This window comes from Microtus oregoni, unplaced genomic scaffold (genome assembly GCF_018167655.1).
Source record: "Microtus oregoni isolate MIOR12 unplaced genomic scaffold, Mior012 000019F_ref0000042, whole genome shotgun sequence".
Classification (NCBI taxonomy): domain Eukaryota; kingdom Metazoa; phylum Chordata; class Mammalia; order Rodentia; family Cricetidae; genus Microtus; species Microtus oregoni.
Window position 1 is genome coordinate 3,476,795 of NW_024543078.1, and position 18,369 is coordinate 3,495,163.

An 18,369-nucleotide genomic window follows, 5' to 3' on the forward strand; every position below is an offset into this window, starting at 1 on the left:
AGAAACCTAACGGTGACTCCTGTTGGCTTTGGGAAGTTGGCGGAACTGGCAGGGAGTGAGGAGCCTTTCAGAACTGCAGGAAATGCCCTTGTATGTTACCCGGTGGTGTCTCAAGATTCTCACTGCCCTGGTCCTGACCATATGGCCTTACTGTTGTGTCTCAGATGAGGGTCAGTTGTGTGGTACTGACTGAGAAGTGCTGCCTGGTCACAAGTTAAAGAAGGGCCAGCAGTGTTCCCATCCTCTGCACCTCTTCAGGCCGTGTGTCCTGTGGGTGTTGACGGCCTGTGTCTCATCTTGTCCTGTAGCCACATTCTCCTCCACACTTGGGGTCTTACACCTCAGGTTTTGACCTGCTGTCAAGGAAAAGAAACCAGAGAGGACTCACCCCTGCCTTGCCAGTGCCCCCATATCCTCCATGGCTCTTAATTGTTCTGTGCTCAGGGCCTTTGACCTGACTCTTATTCAGGGCTTCCTAGCCCCTGTGGAGGGATGAACACATTGTTTGCCCCCGCTGTGATGGGGTGTCCTGAGGCCTCTCTTATGCAGCACTGGGAGGGGGTGGTTCTGAGGCCTCCAACCCCATCCCTAGACTCCCTGGTGCCAACACCCCCTCTAGCTCAGGGACCACAACCCTGTGTCACCTGACTCCCAGACCCTACATAATGAAGACTCAGACCCCCTCAAGAGGCGACAGGTGGTCAGCGGATAGAGGCATGGGTGAGGATCCTGACTCACTGGCGAGTGAACTGTGGAGCGTGACACTATGCCATGCTAAGAGAACGGGAAGTCTCACCTGTCTGTCCCACGTGGTTGTCCCCTGACCCCTCTCCATCTGCCAGGCTCGTGGTCAATAGTAGGCAGTGGGCAGAGGCTGGGCAAGGACTGCACACTAAGGCTGAGCACTTCTTCAGTGATGAAGCCCCTGCTGCTGCCGCCAATCTACCCTGCCTATTCCCCAAGGATTTGCTGGGGGGAGGGAGATGAGTAGGTGTGGGAGTGGGTGTGTCTGTGCAAACTTACGCTTGAGTGTGATGTGTGTGTGCGTTTGTGTGCAAACTTATGCTTGAATTGTGCATGTGTGTGTGCAAACTTATGCTTGAGTTGTGCGTGTGTGTGGTGTGCGTGCGTGTGCAAACTTGTGCTTGAGTGTGGTGTGCCTGTGTGTGCAAACTTATGCTTGAGTTTTGTGTGTGTGTGTGTGTGTATTTGAGAGAGGGGCACCCTGTGCTTCTACTAAGCTATCTGGCTGCCCCCTTCCACATTTAGTGAGAATCTCACTGTCGTCCCAGGTTTGCCTCAAACACCAAGTAGCACAAGGTAGCCTTGAATTCTCAGGACTACCGCCCTAGTCACTCTGTCTATCTCCCTTTCTCTTGAGACAAGGTCTCTCTACAGCCCTGGCTGTCCTGGAACCTGCTATGTCGACAGGCCTGGCCTCAAACTCAGAGATCTGCTCCTTCAGCCTTAAAAAGGTCGGGATCCCAGTTGGATACCACCATGTTCCGCTGAGAAGCCGTCAATCGATGCCATGCTGGGGACCCCATAACCTCATCTAACCCTGGCACTGCCAAAGGTCCACCTCAGATTACAGTCAACACAGGACTGCGCATGCTCAGATTACAGTCCACGCAGGACTGCGCATGCTGAGTTTTCCTCACCTGCGGAGTCAGCATCGCAAGGGTGCCAGGGAGACAGTGAGGGGCGGCTGTAGAGACAGCCTCCAGTTAGCTGGACATTATCAGGACACAAGCTGCTGTCACGGAAGGTTTGGGTGCGGCTCAGGCAGCACCAGAATAGCCTGCAGGACTCCTTAGCTCTGGGGCTGGGGGAATCTCACGATACAGAACGGCTCAGCTGGCTGTGGCCTACCTAGGACCCCTCTGAACTCTCTTTGCAGATGGGCATGGTAGAGTCGAGGGTGGAGGATTACCTTGAAGGCCAGCCTAGGCTGCAGAGTGAAGCTCAGACTCAAAAACAAAAGAACCTAGAAGATTTTTTCCAGACCATAGCTCTCTCCAGGCCACCCCCAGCATTCACACCGTCTCCCCCCCCCCCCCCCCCCCCCCCCCCCCCGCACCCCATACCTCTGCCTGCCCTCCTCACAGCTTGCCAGGGTGCTGTCACCGGAACTCCTGTGGTTTACCCATTTTGTGAACTGGACACAATTGTGTAAACACAGTACACTCTCCCGTTAATTTGGATTTAGTGTTAAGATTTATTTATTTTTGGTTGTGTGTGTGTGTGTGTGTGTGTGTGAGTGTGAGTGGAAGGCAGATGTTGGTACCAAGGCAGAGGAGAACGTTCAGGATCAGTTCTCTACTGCCATCTTGTGGAATCCGGCGGTCTAGCTTGGGCTTGGCAGCAAAGTGCTTTTACCCTCTGAGTCGTAGGCCAACCTCTGGCCTCGAAACTACTGTGTAGCCAAGAACAATCTCCCCTGTGCCGGAGTGCCGTGCCGTGCCCAGGTAGCGGGGTGCAGGGGTGGAACCCGGAGCCTTCCACATGATAGTGAAGAGTGAACTTCACCTTCCTGGATTTAATTCTTTTTATCTTATTTATTTTTTTTAAAGTTAATTAACTTATTTGTTTGTTTAGGTTTTTCAAGACAGGGTGTCTCTGTGTAGCCCTGGAACTAGCTCTGTAGAGAGAGGCTGGCTTTAAACTCACGGAGCTCTCCTGAGTGCTGGGATTATTATGATTTTATTTTAAGTGTGCAGGTGGTTTGGCCTCTTGCATACCTGGTGCCTGAAGAGGTCAGAAGAGACCTTGGAACTGGAACTCCAGATGGTTCTTCTTCTTATTGTTTATTATTATTATTACTATTATGACGATTGGCTTTTTGACTTCGAGCCAATCTTCCTGCTTCTCTGATGTGCTGGAATGACAGGCGTGTAATATTTCACCCTGAAATTTTTAGATTCCATACTCAATTGCTTTAACCCTACCAATTTAAAGAATATTATATTGATCTCCAACGTCTCAAAATAATTAAAAAATTAAATGTCAGATTGGAAAAATTCAGCGTTGTGGGTGAAAACGTAACAAAAAAAATCTCAAAAATACCAGATACATTAAATGACTCAAAACAACTGCCGAAACCCGGGATCGAACCAGGGACCTTTAGATCTTCAGTCTAACGCTCTCCCAACTGAGCTATTTCGGCACGCCGGCTAGCGCTGCTCCTGCCCGGACTCCGCCCCGTGTGTAGCTACTGTGCACAAGCGCACGTCACAGCCCGTGTACAGAGCCTTGTAAGACTATGCTAGAGGCTTTCCCTCAGCGCTGTCTCTGTGGCGCAATCGGTTAGCGCGTTCGGCTGTTAACCGAAAGGTTGGTGGTTCGAGCCCACCCAGGGACGCACATGCTTGGATGTCCTTTTTTCCTGAAAAAGCCCTCTTTTTGTTGCAGTTCACTGTCACAGGAGGCTGGAAGCTCGCAGTGCGCGCGCGCGACCACAGGCAGTAAAGTAAACGCGTCGGAACGACTCCGCTTCTGTGTTCCGGTTTCCGTGAGCGCCTATTTGCGCTAAGGACCAGACCCGGAACGCTTTGGAGGACGGACCGCAGAGGTTGTCTGAAGGCCGAGGCGAAGATGGTGGCGCTGGCGGGTGAGTGAACCTTGAGCTCGGGATAGCGGGTCGGCCTTGGGCTGCGAGCTGGGGCAGCGGGGACCTTGGGGTCCAAGCGCCGCAGGGAGCCACGTTGGCGTCTCAGCCCTCGGTAATGTCGGGGTCCGGGACCGGGCCGAAGTGCGTTTGAATCCACTTCACATATTCTGTCAGCTGTGGACCTCCTCCTGTTATTGCGGTAGATTCCAGTCGGACGCTGAGGCCCGTCTGTCTCCCAGCCTCAGGAAACTGATAGCAGGAGCCCGCTGATGTCCTTGAAACACAGAGAGCGGGGCTGGGAGCGGACCCAGGGCAGTCAGGCTACACACCCGGGCACTTGCGCCTCCATCGCAGCCCTGGGCAGCCAGCCAGGGCCTCTACCATTGCAAATGTCTCGGTTTCCCTATGGAAGCCTTGGTGCCGTTCTCTTTATATACAGGGATTATTCGCGAACGCAGTCTGGCGTGCTGAGCGACCCTTGATAAGTTTCCCTTAGCAGACCGTCTTAACCCCTAGATGGTGGCACTGTTGACACTAGGAACCTGCGATCTCAGGCGGTCGGGTCTCACTCCACCCGGGTTCTGTTGTTGCTTTGAGACAGGGTCTCATGAAGGCTAGGTTGGCCTCAAACTCACTATTTATCCTGAGGACGAACTTGAAGCCTCCACCCCTTGGGTGACTGGCGTGCACCATACACCCTCGTGCCCATTTCTGCAGCACTTGGGAGGGAACTTAAGGGCTTGGTGTGTGCTAGGCAAGGACTCTGCCAACGGAACTTAAGCGCCAGCCGTTTTGTTTTTAAGACAGAATCAGTGGGAGGCTGACCTTGAACTCTTGTTCCTCCAGCATCCCCCCCCCCCAACTCCTGTTCCTCCAGCATTCCCCCCCCCAACTCCTGTTCCTCCAGCATCCCCCTCCCCCCGAACTCCTGGTCCTCCAGCATTCCCCCCCCCCCTTGAACTCCTGGTCCTCCAGCATTCCCCCCCCCCCGAACTCCTGGTCCTCCAGCATCCCCCCTCCTTGAACTCCTGGTCCTCCAGCACCCACCCCCCAAGTGCTAGGATGACAGATTTGGACTTGAACTTTTTTTGGTTGGTTGGTTGGTTTTGAAGACAGGGTTTCTCTGAAACTGTCTTGGCTGTCCTGGAACTCATTCTGTAGACCAGGCTGACCGCAAACTCACAGAAATCCTCCTGCCTCTGCTTCCTCAGTACTGGGATTAAAGATGTGTGGCACCACGGCCTGGTGATTTTGTTTTCCTTTAAGATGGGTCTTTCTGTGTGGCCTAGGTTATACCAAACTAATGGTGCTCTGCCTCCATCTCTCATGCTGGGGTTACAGACCTGGGCAGTATGCCAAGCCCAACTGTGGCATGGACACTGTGAGGACTGGAAGGAGTGGGTTCATGGCATTGACTGCTGCTTCCTGAGCTCACTCAGGACTGGCTGTGCACTTGCCGATGAACAGGTGATAGACCTTATTACCAATTGCTGTGTTTTCCTACCCATAGTTGGATCTGAAGGAAAAGCTAATTTTCATTAATACTTTAGGGCAGCAAAGAAGATGTTTGCGGTAGAGCATTGTCGGGTACAGCTATGAACCTAGTCCTGTGGAGGCTGAGGCAAGAGGAAGCTGATGAACCAACCTAGCCTGGGCTAGACCCTGAGACCCTGCTTTAAAAGAAGGATCCCTGGGATCCCTGTGAGTTCTAGGCCAGCCTGGTCTCCCTAGGAAGTTCCAGGTCAGCCAAGGATGCACAGTGAGACCCTTTAAAAACAGGAGAAAGAAAGCGGGAAGAGGCAGAGGCCTGGGATGTGACCCAGTATTGAAGCACTCACTGAGCATGTTCAAGGCCCCACGTCTGATTTGCAGCGTGACAGCACAAAGGTCTGGTCCAAGCTGGGTTTGGTGCTACCTGCTGCAGTCCTAGCTGCTCGGAAGGCTCTCTTGAGGTCGGAGTTGAGAGCTTGCCCGGGCAACATAGAGAGACCCTGTGGCCCTTAAAACCAAAGCCTGATGCTGGCACCCCAACCACTTAGTAGGGCATTTACTTCACTGTTAGTTCATTCAAAGCCTTAAATTTTCATCTGGGAAACCAAGGCCGGTGTGTGCCCTCAGACAGGAGTCTAGGTCTAACAGTCACCGTCCTTTGGTCCAAGCCGCAGGCCACAGTCATGACCTTGGAAACAGCATCACTGAACAAGGTTGAAGTGAGGGACAGCATGGAAAGCAGCTGTAAACCCTAGCCCAGGTTCAGAGACAGAATAGTCCCCAAGTCATTGTGGGGGGGCTCCGTCTCAGGTGAGGCCTCCTCCCTCTTTAGCACCAAGACAGGGTCTCCCTGTGTAGCCCTGGCTGACTAGAACTTGCTATATAGACCAGGTTGGCCCTGAACTCACAGAGTTCCAATTGTGTTTCCTCAGTGCTGGGATTAAAGGCGTGCACCTCCACACCCAGCTCCAGGTGACAGAAACTTACCCTATGGTCCTGGAAGCTGAATTCAGGGTCAGGGTGTCACAAGTGTCACCTCCCCATAACCTCATGAGGTTATTCTTGTATTAATCTCTGTATACCCCACCCCACCCCTGGTTGGTTTTTGTTTGTTTGTGTGTCTTTAATACTGTTTGGGTTTTTCCAGTGTGTAAGCCAGGCTGTTCTAGATCATGCAACCCCCTGTCTCAATCTCCAAAGTGCTGGGATGCCATTTGTACATCTTCAGACCTGATTCGCATCTGTCCTCACAAAACACCCAGTCCTGCTACCTCAGGGCACATCTTAGTGGCCTCTGGAGGGGCTCATGCAAACAGGCCCCATTCCTGGGTGCTGAGGCGAAGAGGCCAACACATGACTAGCTCCATCCCACCCTCAAAGCTGCCCTTGGACTGCATCCTGCTGTGTGGAGATGTAGGACAGGTTACTCAGGAGCAGCTGGCTGGGGTCCTGGCGAGGTATGGGAGGCAGAGGGAGGCTCAGCCAAGGCTCAGGAAGTGTGCTGGAGCTCTGCAGGGAAGGGCCGTGACCCAGAACTAAACTGCTGGACCCAAGCTGCTATGCTTCTCTCCCCAGCTCCTGGTCTCTTCTGTGTGCGGATCCTGGGCCTACGGTGAGTGTGCCTGTCTGTCACAAATCCAGCCTGCTGTCAGGGCACAGCACAGAGCTGCAGGGCTTGGAGCCAGGAGGGCCCCTCTGTAGTGTCCAGCAGGTTCAGGAAAGCTGACCAGGTGTCCTCCTCACATGGTGTGTGGGGACTGTCTGGAAGGGCGATGGCCAAGGAGGGACAGCATTGTCCACACACTTGGGTCCCTCATAGCTCACGTACTGCCTGTCCCAGCAAGGTTCTCTATGACCACTTCCCCGGACCTCCGCAGGCTGGCTGCCTCGGAACAGGTAAAGGGCTTCTAGCACAGCACCTCAGGACTGTCCTGGCGAGGACATCTGACAGCCCGTTGACCAGCTGGTGTTCTCAGACGCAAAGAGCACAGCACAGGTCGTGTCTGAGAGAGCAGGACGGCCCGTAGATGAGGCAGGGACCTTGGGTGAGCAAGGAAGTGGGAAGGAACGGCTGCTTGGGGCCTGGTGGTCTTACACCGCTGTCCCTGTTCGCAGGTCCAGCATAGACACAGTGGCCCAGGTGCGCAGAGTCCATCAGAGTGTGGCCACCGAGGGCCCAAGCAGGTAATCCAGCCTTTGGGGAGAGACCCCAGTGCTGTCTTCCAGGCCCTCCACTCAGGTGCTGCCTACACCCTGCCCCGCCCTATGATCTCGCCTCTCTAGTGTGTCCCAGACAGGACACTGGGGTCACCTAGCCAACTCTCCCCCATGCCATGTGCTCTGTCTCTTTAGCACACAGTCTGCTGTGACCAAGGCTGCAGGGGGGGCTGTGGTTCCCAAGCCCTCCCATCTTCCCAGAAACCGGGCCGAGTATGTGGTGGCCAAGCTGGATGACCTCATCAACTGGGCACGCCGTGTAAGTCCCCTTCCCATCAGGGCTCTGCTGAGGCTCCTTCCCAAGGGCCTGGCTGCCCGCCCAGCTGTCACTTCGGATGGCTGGATGACGGCCTTCAGCAGACCTCCTCTGTCTCTGTGTGGTCCTGGCTATCCTGCACATCTTAAGAACATTTTATTATATTTATCTGTTTTGTCAAGTATGTGTTTATGCATGCCTGTGCACCATACCATGTGTGTAGAAGCCAGAGGACAGCTTGAAGGACTCGGTCCCCTCCTTCTACCATGTAGCTCCCAGGGATCAAATTCAAGCCACACATTAACTAGGTCCCTCCTCTTAAAGATGATTGGTTAACAAAGCTTGCCCATTCCAGGTTCTCTGACTTACTGGCAAGTCCTCTACTCATTGAGATATCTCACGAGCTGATAAAAATGCCTTTTTATTGAGACAGGGCAGTTTCAGCCCAGACACATCGGCCGGGTCTCAGATGCAGGCGCAGGGCAGCCGGATCCACGAGGAGCTTATGCACTGTGGATAGAGTCCAGGGATTCCAAGAGGGGGTATTCCTGGTGCCCAGCACAGCAGCTTGACTTAGAGGCCACCCGAGTCCTGGGTCTGCAGCAGGCACTAGCCTCATGTGACTGCCAAGCCCTCAATGTCACTGTGCCCACAAGGTGGAGGATGTGTTGAACGGACGTGTGACCTGCCCCTGCCCTCACAGAGCTCCCTGTGGCCAATGACCTTTGGCCTGGCATGCTGCGCGGTGGAGATGATGCACATGGCCGCCCCACGGTACGACATGGACCGCTTTGGTGTGGTGTTCCGTGCCAGCCCGCGTCAGGCCGATGTGATGATTGTAGCTGGCACACTTACCAACAAGATGGCCCCTGCACTCCGCAAGGTACACCTGGTCTCCTTGGTTTCTTCTCCTGCCCAGCCCCCCACAGACACCTGACCTGAGTGTCTTTTAGGTGTACGACCAGATGCCTGAGCCTCGCTATGTGGTGTCCATGGGGAGGTGAGTGTGTGCTCGGTGAGCTCGAGGCCAGCTTGAACTACATAGTGAGATCCTGCTTCAAACGATAAAACATAAAGGGCCACGGTTAGGTTAGAGATCACCCCAGTGTGCAGGAACATGGGTTCCATCCCCAGTGCCAGGTAACACAGGTAGGGGCACATGGCTGTCACCTTCAGGTCATCTACTGTATAGTGAATTCCAGACTTTTGTGAGGCCATCTTAGATCCCACAGTCCCACCCCAGGTCCATCAGCAGAAATGCTTGGTTGAGGGCACTTTTCCATGTGATTATCATTGCCACTTGCATCCCAATTTCCCACAGAAGGTTCTAGAAGCCCCCTTTACTGAACCCAGTTCTTACCCGAATGTAGGGTCTGGCCCTTGTATTTTCTCCTCTCCCAGGGCCAGGATGAAGGGTGTGGGGTGGGCTGGGTGGACCTGCATCTGAACCGCCTCATCCTCTCCCTAGCTGTGCCAATGGTGGGGGCTACTACCACTACTCCTACTCGGTGGTACGAGGCTGTGACCGTATTGTGCCCGTGGACATCTATGTGCCAGGTGAGGCCAGCCATCCTGCCCCACTGCACCAGACAGTGTCCTGTGTCCTGGAGGGCGGAAGGACAGATATGATGTCCCGGTCCCCCGCTGCCCAGTCTGTCTTACTCTGTGCTCACTGGCCACTGCCCCCAGCAGGGCCCTCTGGCAGCAGCCTGCAGGGCAACAAGGGCCAGCTAAATGGGGAGGGGGCGCAGCTCCTAGCTGCATTCCTGAGGCCTCTGGCATTCTGAGACCTGGAATCTCAAGATGCCCCTGGCCCAAGCTTACTGCCCATCTCCCTGACCCAGTGGTCCAGTTTCTGTGAGTCTTCCTGAGGGCCCCGCTGGTCACCAGAGTCACAACCTGGGCCCTTCTCTGTGTAGAGTGGGTATCGAGAGGCCCAACACAGCAAGGACACTTCAGAGTACCCCAAGAGTCCTCCATGTGGGCCCGTGGGGTCTCAGCATGTGTGTCCTTCAGGCTGCCCGCCCACAGCTGAGGCGCTGCTCTACGGAATCCTGCAGCTGCAGCGGAAAATCAAGCGTGAGCAGAAGCTGAAGATCTGGTACCGCAGGTAGAGCCGCCAGGCCGAGTGGCTCAGCTCCGGAACCCCAGTGTGAATAAACCCACTCTAGTCCTGTGTGTGCGCTCTGTGTGGACTGTGGCCCAGTGGGGAGGCATCACACTGGGCATGTCCTGTGCCCTCTGTAAGGACTGCTGGCCCTGCCGTAGGGGAGCAGGAAACTGGTGGCCCCTTAGTCTCAATGGCTTGTGCGCTCACACCTAAGCCTTGGGGCTCAGACTGCGACTTCTGCCCACTGTGCAGCTCAGGCTAGTCACTCCCCTAGACACATCCCTGGCCTGCTGTCTGCCCTGGGAGGAGGAGCCTAGGGTCTGTTTGCATGGCTCAGCCTCTGTGCCATGCAGATCTTTACTCTGCAGCTCGTGACAGCAGTGGCCCTGGGATCTGGCATTCCTCTCTTTAAAAAGTATACACTGTTCCTCTAGCCTGGACTTCTCCATGCCAGAAGAGGGCACCAGGTCTCAGTACAGATGGCTGTGAGCCACCATGTGGTTGCTGAGAATTGAACTCAGGACCTCAGGAAGAGCAGCCAGAGCTCTTATCCTCTGAGCCATCTCTCCAGCCCCAGGATCTGGCATTTCTAGCTGATGGGCTGGGGTGGTACATCTTGGCAACCCAGGACATGGAAGGGGCAGGTGCCTGCCCATCCCAAGGGGAGTTTTTTTGTGTTTTAACAGATAGGGTCAGCCGGGCGGTGGTGGCGCACGCCTTTAATCCCAGCACTTGGGAGGCAGAGACAGGCAGATCTCTGTGAGTTCGAGACCAGCCTGGTCTACAAGAGCTAGTTCCAGGACAGGCTCCAAAACCACAGAGAAACCCTTTGTGTAGCCCTGGTTGTCCTACAGGGACACTCACTTTGTGGACCAGACTGACCTCGAACTCAAGAGATCCATCTGCTTCTGCCTTCCAAGGGCTGGGGTTAAAGGTCACCATAACATGCCCTGCTCCAAGCTTTTAAGACAAGGCTCTGTTAAGGTTGGGACTCCCCAGGCAGAGGGACAGCCTGCTCCCTGTTGTAAATGCTGAACCTGGCCTTAGTGCTGGGGAAGGGGCTGTGGGGAGGATTTCTTGTGGCAAGGGCAGGTGTGAGCAGAGGGGTCTCTAGGAGCTGGGTATAGGCTACAGGCTGAGGCAGTCACTCTCAGGGCCAGGCAGGGGCTGCAGTGTGGACCTGGTTAGTACATTTGATAGCAGACATTTGCAGAGTAAGGTGTCCTGGCTTGGTGTGGGCTGGGCTTCCTGCTGAAAACGGACAATGGTTCGTTGGTCACGTCTGGGCAGGGCAACGGGGCAACAGCGATGGATAACTGCATGTTCTGAACCAGATGTGCCCTCCCTCCAGCTCACTGTCCAGCCACCAGTCTTTTTGTTAGGATTTATTTTATCCCTGAACTCTGGGAAGGTAGCTGGGCCAGCAAGAGTGTCACAGTTCAGGGACAGCTGAGAGGCTGGAGCTCACAACTCCACCCACCAAGGCACTGAAAAGGATATCCGCTCATTCCAGCCTAGGCCAGTCGCTCAGTGCTTGGTGACCAGGGGAGTGATCATCTCAGGGAAGGCATAGTAACGGCAGTCTGCTGGCGGTACCAATGCCATCACCTCGGTGCGAATGTTCTCTCTCCGGAAGCCCGCCTTCTGCAGCGCAGGCACCTGTGTCTCCTGTAGGGAGGGGCACATGGGACAGGACTGGGGGTTGGGTTGGTGTGACAGAACCTTGGCTTCTAGTCCCTGACAAGCATCATCACACAGACCTACTGCCAGCCTGCAGGTTCAGGAGAGCATCAATCTCTAAGCTAAGTGTGGCCACACAAGTAGAGGGCAGTGGGTGGGGCCGCACCGGCACTGGGGTTCCACGGGAGGCTTAAACAATGGGAAATCGCAGTACTGCCTGACCCACTGAAGGCCTCTGGCCTCTGAGGTCACAGGTCAACCACAGTCACTCCCAAGGTCACTGCTCCAGGCTTCGGGGCTATCAGGTGGTCGCACCTCAAACATGGTGGTGATGTCTGTGTACTTGGACTTCATCAGTTCCCCCCAGGATGTGAGGTTGCAGTAGGTGAGGATGCCCCCGGGCTTCAGCAAGCGGAAAGCATGGTTCTGCAAAGAGAGGCCAGTGGACAGGGTAGGGGCTGTGGGAAGAGAGGTGTCCCACGCCCTGCCCACCACTCCTGGACCCACAGCCCCACCTTTATGAAGTTGAACTGGTGAGTGTGCCAGGTCTCCTCAGACAGTGGGTATGTGTCATATAAGATCCCTGCAGAGAGAATATGGGCCTGGCAGACAGCCTCTCACACCTCATCTGACCCAGCCACAGCTGCTCATTCCTGCCCTCTCTAGTCTGTCCCCAGTGCACACTGGAGGTGCATAAAGGACCTCTCCTTACACCACGTGCATCCTGGGACTCAGACCTGACGGCAAGCCCCACCAATCTAATAGTGCAATGGTTGCCAAGAAGGACCGAGGGCCAGCATTTTCCTTGGAGCGTGGCCCCTTTGCTGGGCTCACAGAGCCTTCTCACCATCAAAGTGGCCATCAGGCAGTGTAGGCGCCACCTCCTCCCATAGGCCTTTCAAGGGAACAACCTTGGAAAGGAAAGAAGATTGGGGGTCAAATGGCTCCCCAGGACCACCTAACCCCGGGGTACTCCCAGATTGCCACCCCAGTGGTACCTTGTGTGGCTGCTGCAGGGCCCAGCCTTGTAGGCGCTGGAAGACCCCATCATTGCACTCAATAATCCAGTGTTCTTCTATGGGGGCCTGTTGCACCCTGGAGGCCGCAATGGCCATACCAAAGCCCACTTCCAGGACACGACCCCCTGGGAGTACAAAACACAGGAAGGCTGCCTTGGCTGGGGGGGGGGGGACATGGGGGGGGGGGCCCAGTTGCCAGTCACATGCCTCAAGGATAACCAGCCAGCAGGACCGTGTGGGTGGACAGAACAAAGTAACACAATAGTGTGGGCCCTGGACAGCTGCCAATCAGTGTGGCTGGCCTGGGAGGCTTCGGACAGGCACAGCTCTTGTCTTGGACCTGGTCCCAGGGATCCCTGGACTCTGAGCCCCTGCCCACGCTGCTGTTTGTGCTATGGCCCTTATCTGTGGAGTTAGCAAGGAACAAGCCCGGCTTGGATGCCTGACACCTGCAGGCCCCTTAACCCATGTTTCATTCATCACCTGACCCTAGGTCCCCATCTGCCGGGGGTGAACTTGAGGCTCACTGCCCATCTGCTCTGTTTTAGGCTGGGGAGCCCCAAACACCAATTAACCTCTCTCAACCAGCAGTTCCTGACCACAGCTCCAAGACAGCTGCCTCTCTGCTCAGTTTTCCCAAGCTATTCTTAGCCACAGTCGAGGGAGACTCCCGACCAGCCCCAGCCCCTCCACTCTGTCCCTCAGTTCTACTCAGGGCTGTGATCGGAAGACCCACCCTCCAAGCCAGCCCCAGAGAGTAATAGTCTTTTCCCTCGGCAGAGAGGAAGTTACAGTTGGAGGCAGGCGCCTCTTATGTGCGTCCACATTTTGGCAACACCCTCCCTTCCTGGCCAAGGTGGTCCCGGGGTAGGTCCACGCAAGGAAACTGAGGCACGAGCACGCATGGGAACTCCCGCACGCCTGAGCTGCAACCTCAGTTTCCTCGGACAGGGTACCTCTGGAGGAAGCTATCGCCGCCAGCGCATGCATGTAGGGAGTCTCCCAACGCTCCATCACCGGCTTGCCCAGGATCTGCAGGTGCGTGTCGGACGCGTCATAGGCCGCGGGAGCCGCTCGCCAAGCGGGGCCGCAGTCCTCGCCGGGCGCGAAGAGCGGGCTGGCAGCAGAGGAGCTCATGGTGAGGCTCTGCACTTCAGGCCGGGAGTACAGGCCGGTGGAGCGGCGGGGCTGCAGGAGGCAGGGTGGGGCGGTGACTGTGAGTCCTGAAAAGAGTTCAGCCAAGTGCTGGGATGGGAGGGCGGAGCCTGGGGCGGGGGCGGGGCCTGAGGCCCTGAGGGTGTCTCGCCAAATTACGGAGCACGCGGGCGGGGCGAGGCCTACTGGCTAGGGCTGAGCCTGGGGAAGGAGTCCGGCCCAGGGTTGGGGTGGGTGGAGCCATCAGAAGGGGTGGGGCCTTGCTCTGGGAGGATGTCCCTCCTACTGGTCTGGACCTGGGTAGTCCGAACCTGAGGATGAGATGGAGCGTGCAGGCTCTGCTTAGGGTGTGGGCTGCTGGCTGGAAGAATAAAGTTCTGTTAGGGGCGGATCTATGGGCTGGGGATGATCTTGCAGTGGTGGGCAGGGGAGGAGTCCAGCCTTTTGCTATGGATGGGGCCTGTGGGCTGGGACAGAATCCAGTCTTCTATAAGGAATGCAGGCAGGAGCCATACAGGATGGAGCCTGTGCTAGGGCACAGTCCAGCCTTCTGCTAGGGGCGGGACCAGAGCGATGGGGTGGGGTCACCCTTCTGCTAAGTATGAGGGACAGAGCTAAGGAGCGGGCCAGCTGGCTGAGGCGGTGGTATTCAGCCTTTTGCTACGGATGGGGAAAGAGCCATGGGGTAGGTGTTTCTGAAATAGGATGAAATGTAGCCTTCTGCTAGTGGCCTGCTTCCACGGGTGGAGTGGGGCCTAGCCTGCTTGGGACTAGGTAGAACTGCCCGGGCCTATCTTTCGGCCGAGGGCTGGGGTTGGAAGCAAGGAGTCTGGCAACTAGGGTTTTTGTTTGGGGGCTTGGGTGGAGTTCAGCCTTTTGCAAAGGACGGGGCACGGTGATGGGGCGGGGCCTACGGCTCTGGGCGGGGCTTAGTTGTCTAGCCATGAAGTAGGAGCCATGAGGGCCGGGTCCTACTTGCTGGGAACAGGCCAGTGCCGTGGAGGGTGTGATATGCCATCAGGTGCACGCCGAGGCTTCTGCAAGAGTGGGCCGAGATCCATGGACCTGACTTTCTGCATTTGCCTGACTGGCTCACGCGGATGCTATTTACTGTCCTGTCTGGAGAAGCTGCCAAACTTGCTGATCCCAACATGTCCTCCTAGCTGCTCCTCCAAGTTTATTTTTTATTTGTATTTATTTGTTTATTTAGAGATAGGAGCTCACAATATAGCCCCGGCTGGCCAGGAGCTTGCTATGTAGACCAGGCTGGCCTCGAACTCACAGAGTTCTGCCTGACTCTATCTCTGAAGTGCTGGGATTAAAGGTGTGGGTCATCACGGCTGGTCTAGACATGCACTGGCCTGGTGTGGTCCAATAAGCCCTCTCACTGCCCCTCTAAACTGCATTTGCTCCTGACCGGCTTCATTTTACCCCTAGAACGCTTGGTCTGGTGGGGCGTAGCTGCCTGATGGCTTTCCTGAGCAATGCTGGAAGAATGTCTGGAATAGTAAAACTATTAGCTCTCAGAATGAACTGCTGTGGTGTCTGCTGATGCCCTCATTGTACAGACGGGGAGAGCTGTGGAGTGAAGATCAGGGCTCCAGGTTAGAACCCGGACAGTCTCAAAAAAAAAAGTCCTGATGATCTGGCTTCTATTTTGTTTGGGGGTTTGGGGGGGGTTGTTTTTATTTTTATTTTTTTATGTGTGCTTGTGTTGTGTCTGTATGCCACCGCTGTGCAGTATATAGGTGTGGGGTCTATTTCTCTTCTGTGCCTCCTCTGTGTGCCATGCTCAGGGAGGCCTGAAGAGGGCATCACATCCCCTGGAGCTCAGTTACTGGCAGTTGTAAGGCCCCAAATGGATGCTTGGAATCAAACCCTGCCCTCTGGAAGAGCAGCCAGTTCTCCTGTGGCTCCGGAGAGCCTTGAGCTCCCACACAGCCAAGCATGGCCAAGGCTGTCCTACCTCCCCAGAGCCAGGATCACCAGTGTGTCCTGCCATGCCCGGTCTGGGCTTTGTGTTCTCCCCACTGCACTCCAGCCCCACACCGGCCTCTACACTCCACTACTCAGAGTGGTCCTTCTGCTGACCTCATGTGACCTCATTAAAACATGAAATGGGAAGCTTTGCAATGCCAGCACTCCGGACTCACCAGAGCTACGTGGGAAGTTTCTGTCTCCAAACAAAAACTTTGGCCTGGAGCGCCTTTAATGGTGGGAGACAGAGGCAGGTGGGTCTCTGTGAGTTTGAGGCCAGCCGGGGAGCTCCAGCTTTCGCTTCAGTCCGTTTATGGGGTGAGCTGCTGCACCAAGCTCTGGAAATGAATTATTTGTTTGGTTTGGTTTGGTTATTGATACAGACCTCACAATGCAGACCAGATTAACCTCAGATCAGGCTGGCCTCGAACTCACAGAGATCCGCCTACCTTCCTAGCCCAAGTGCTGGGAAGACCTGTGATTTTGGGGATGGAGCCCAGGGCTTTGTGACTACCAGAAGAACACTCTTCCTGCTGAGTCCCAGCCCCAGTATCTAGTCTCTAAACAATATATTAGTTTAAAGGGTTCACACCTGGTCCTTCTGACCACATCCTGTGCCTTGTGTCCCCCAGTCTCCAGTGCTATTTACTCACCCAATCCTCACAGGGTGACAATACTCTCTTTATGAAGATGCTTGCCCTTAGGCCTCACAACCTGAGTTTCATCTCTTGCATGTTTTCCTCTGACCTCTACATGTAGGGTCATGGCATGCTTTGAAAAGTCGTGGTTTTTTTATTTATTTTTTTTTGTTTTTATTTTGGTTTGGTTTTTGAGATTGGGTTGCAGTTTGCAGCTCTGGCTGCCCTGGAGCTGCTGATCTTGCCTTGGCCTCCTGAGTGTTGGGGTGACCCGACACCCAGATACAATTCTATTTGTTTGTTTCAAGACATGATTTCTCTGTGTATCCCTGGCCATCCTGGAACTCAGAGATCTTCCTGCCTCTGTCTCCCAAGTGCTGAGATTATTAAAGGTGTAATCACCACACTGTGCTATCTTCAAATGTTTTAATGTCGGCCTGTGAGCATTTGGGGGCCCTTTTGTACACAGGGATAGCTAGCATGGGGGCAGGGTAAAAAGACAATCTGTCCATGTGGAACTGTGAAGAGTCTGTAAGAATATATAGGTGGGGCAGCCATGGTAACATGTCTTTAGTCTCAGCACTCAGAGGCAGGGGCAGGTAGATCTTTGTGAGCTCCACACTAGCCAGACCTACTTAGTTAAACCTTGGTCTTAAAAAAAAAAAAAAGCCAGGTGTATTGGCACATGCCTTTAATCCCAGCACTAGGGTGGTAGAGACAGGCAGATCTCTGAGTTCAGGCTAAGTTGGTCTACAGATCAAGTTCCAGGACAGCCAGGGAAACCCTGTCTTGCTGGGGGTGGGGGCAGCAATCTATGGATTGTAAGAACAATGACTCAGAGCCCCAATCCCACCTTCCTTGTATTAGGGTCCTGCTTCCCCTGCATTTTGCATCCCCCACACAGAGTCAGGCCCTCCTCAAAATTGTTATTTTTTTTGTTTGTTTGTTTGTTTTTCGAGACAGGGTTTCTCTGTGGTTTTGGAGCCTGTCCTGGAACTAGCTCTTGTAGACCAGGCTGGTCTCGAACTCACAGAGATTCACCTGCCTCTGCCTCCCGAGTGCTGGGATTAAAGGCATGCGCCACCACCGCCCGGCTCAAAATTGTTATTATTCTGTTTTATAATCGAAGAGAAGCTTCACACTGCCACCTGGGGCCACTCTTGTGCCTGGTGTATTTTCCATCTGGGTACTTATGAATTACCATCATCTGGCGCCACAAACAGCACTTTGGGCCATGTGAGGCATTTATTGTTTGATTTTGTTGTTGTTTGAGAATGTCTCATGTAGCTGAGGATGACCTTGAATTCCATCTTGCAGGCTTGCGTTGTCATGCCTGGTTTATATAGTGCTGGGGATAGAACCCAGGCCTTGGTCAGTCTGGACAGGTGCTCTACAAACTGAGCCATCACCTCCTTTTATTTGTTTGCTTATTTATTTATTTATTTAGGTTTTTCGAGACAGGGTTTCTCTGTGGCTTTGGAGCCTGTCCTGGAACTAGCTCTTGTAGACCAGGCTGGTCTCGAACTCACAGAGATCTGCCTGCCTCTGCCTCCCAAATGCTGGGATTAAAGGCGTGCGCCACCACTGCCCGGCCTGTTTGCTTATTTATTGTATTGTTGTTATTATTTTTTTTTTTTTTTAAAAATATTTATTTATTATGTATACAATATTCTGTTTGTGTGTATGTCTCCAAGCCAGAAGAGGGCACCAGACCTCATTACAGATGGTTGTGAGCCACCATGTGGTTGCTGGGAATTGAACTCAGGACCTTTGGAAGAGCAGGCAATGCTCTTAACCACTGAGCCATCTCTCCAGCCCTGTTGTTATTATTATTATTATTATTATTATATACCTTTTTGAGACAGGGTCTCACTTTGTCAGGCTGACTGCTTTTTCTTCTCTTTATAGTCTTTATAGTCTTTTTGAGGTGGGTATTATTATTACTAGTATTATTACTTACCTTTTTGACATAGCGTCTCACTTTGTAGCTCTAGCTGGACTGGAACTCGCTTTGAGGAGAGATAGACTATCCTAATGAGAAGATAACCAACAGACAATAGTGAGTTTGTCTGCCCATGTTAGTGGTACTGGGGGACACTGATATTTTTTTCATAGCCAGTGAACTTAATTAACTTTTACTTTGACCCAATCAGGCCTTAACTGAATGACCTTGGACAGGTGAGTCAGTCTCTGTCACCCTCTGTATCATCTTCTGG

General features: G+C 54.1%; 2 protein-coding genes and 2 non-coding genes across 6 annotated transcripts; 2 read left to right on the forward strand and 2 right to left on the reverse strand.

The window, feature by feature from the left end:
* Positions 1-3,093: 3,093 nt before the first annotated feature.
* On the reverse strand, positions 3,094-3,166 carry Trnaf-gaa. Its single transcript has one exon. It is a non-coding gene; the product is annotated as a tRNA-Phe (tRNA).
* A 121-nt stretch (positions 3,167-3,287) lies between these two features.
* Trnan-guu lies at positions 3,288-3,361 on the forward strand. Its single transcript has one exon. It is a non-coding gene; the product is annotated as a tRNA-Asn (tRNA).
* Positions 3,362-3,500: 139 nt separating this feature from the next.
* Positions 3,501-9,750, forward strand: Ndufs7 (NADH:ubiquinone oxidoreductase core subunit S7). Of its 3 annotated transcripts, none has more exons than XM_041669775.1 (8): positions 3,501-3,610; positions 6,677-6,713; positions 7,217-7,285; positions 7,454-7,577; positions 8,278-8,457; positions 8,528-8,574; positions 9,043-9,131; positions 9,494-9,750. In XM_041669775.1, the coding sequence occupies exons 1-8, from the start codon at positions 3,595-3,597 to the stop codon at positions 9,607-9,609; spliced, it is 678 nt and encodes a 225-aa protein (XP_041525709.1). In that variant the 5' UTR covers positions 3,501-3,594; the 3' UTR covers positions 9,610-9,750. The 3 variants fall into 3 exon arrangements, with proteins under 3 accessions (XP_041525709.1, XP_041525711.1, XP_041525710.1); XM_041669777.1 differs by having other exon boundaries at positions 3,504-3,610; positions 9,591-9,750; XM_041669776.1 differs by lacking the exon at positions 3,501-3,610 and having other exon boundaries at positions 6,646-6,713.
* Positions 9,751-11,060: 1,310 nt separating this feature from the next.
* Gamt (guanidinoacetate N-methyltransferase) lies at positions 11,061-13,645 on the reverse strand. The gene is made up of 6 exons (XM_041669579.1): positions 13,340-13,645; positions 12,363-12,508; positions 12,212-12,275; positions 11,880-11,947; positions 11,680-11,790; positions 11,061-11,352 (listed from the first exon to the last, which is right to left on the reverse strand). The coding sequence occupies exons 1-6, from the start codon at positions 13,518-13,520 to the stop codon at positions 11,212-11,214; spliced, it is 711 nt and encodes a 236-aa protein (XP_041525513.1). The 5' UTR covers positions 13,521-13,645; the 3' UTR covers positions 11,061-11,211.
* Positions 13,646-18,369: the final 4,724 nt, after the last annotated feature.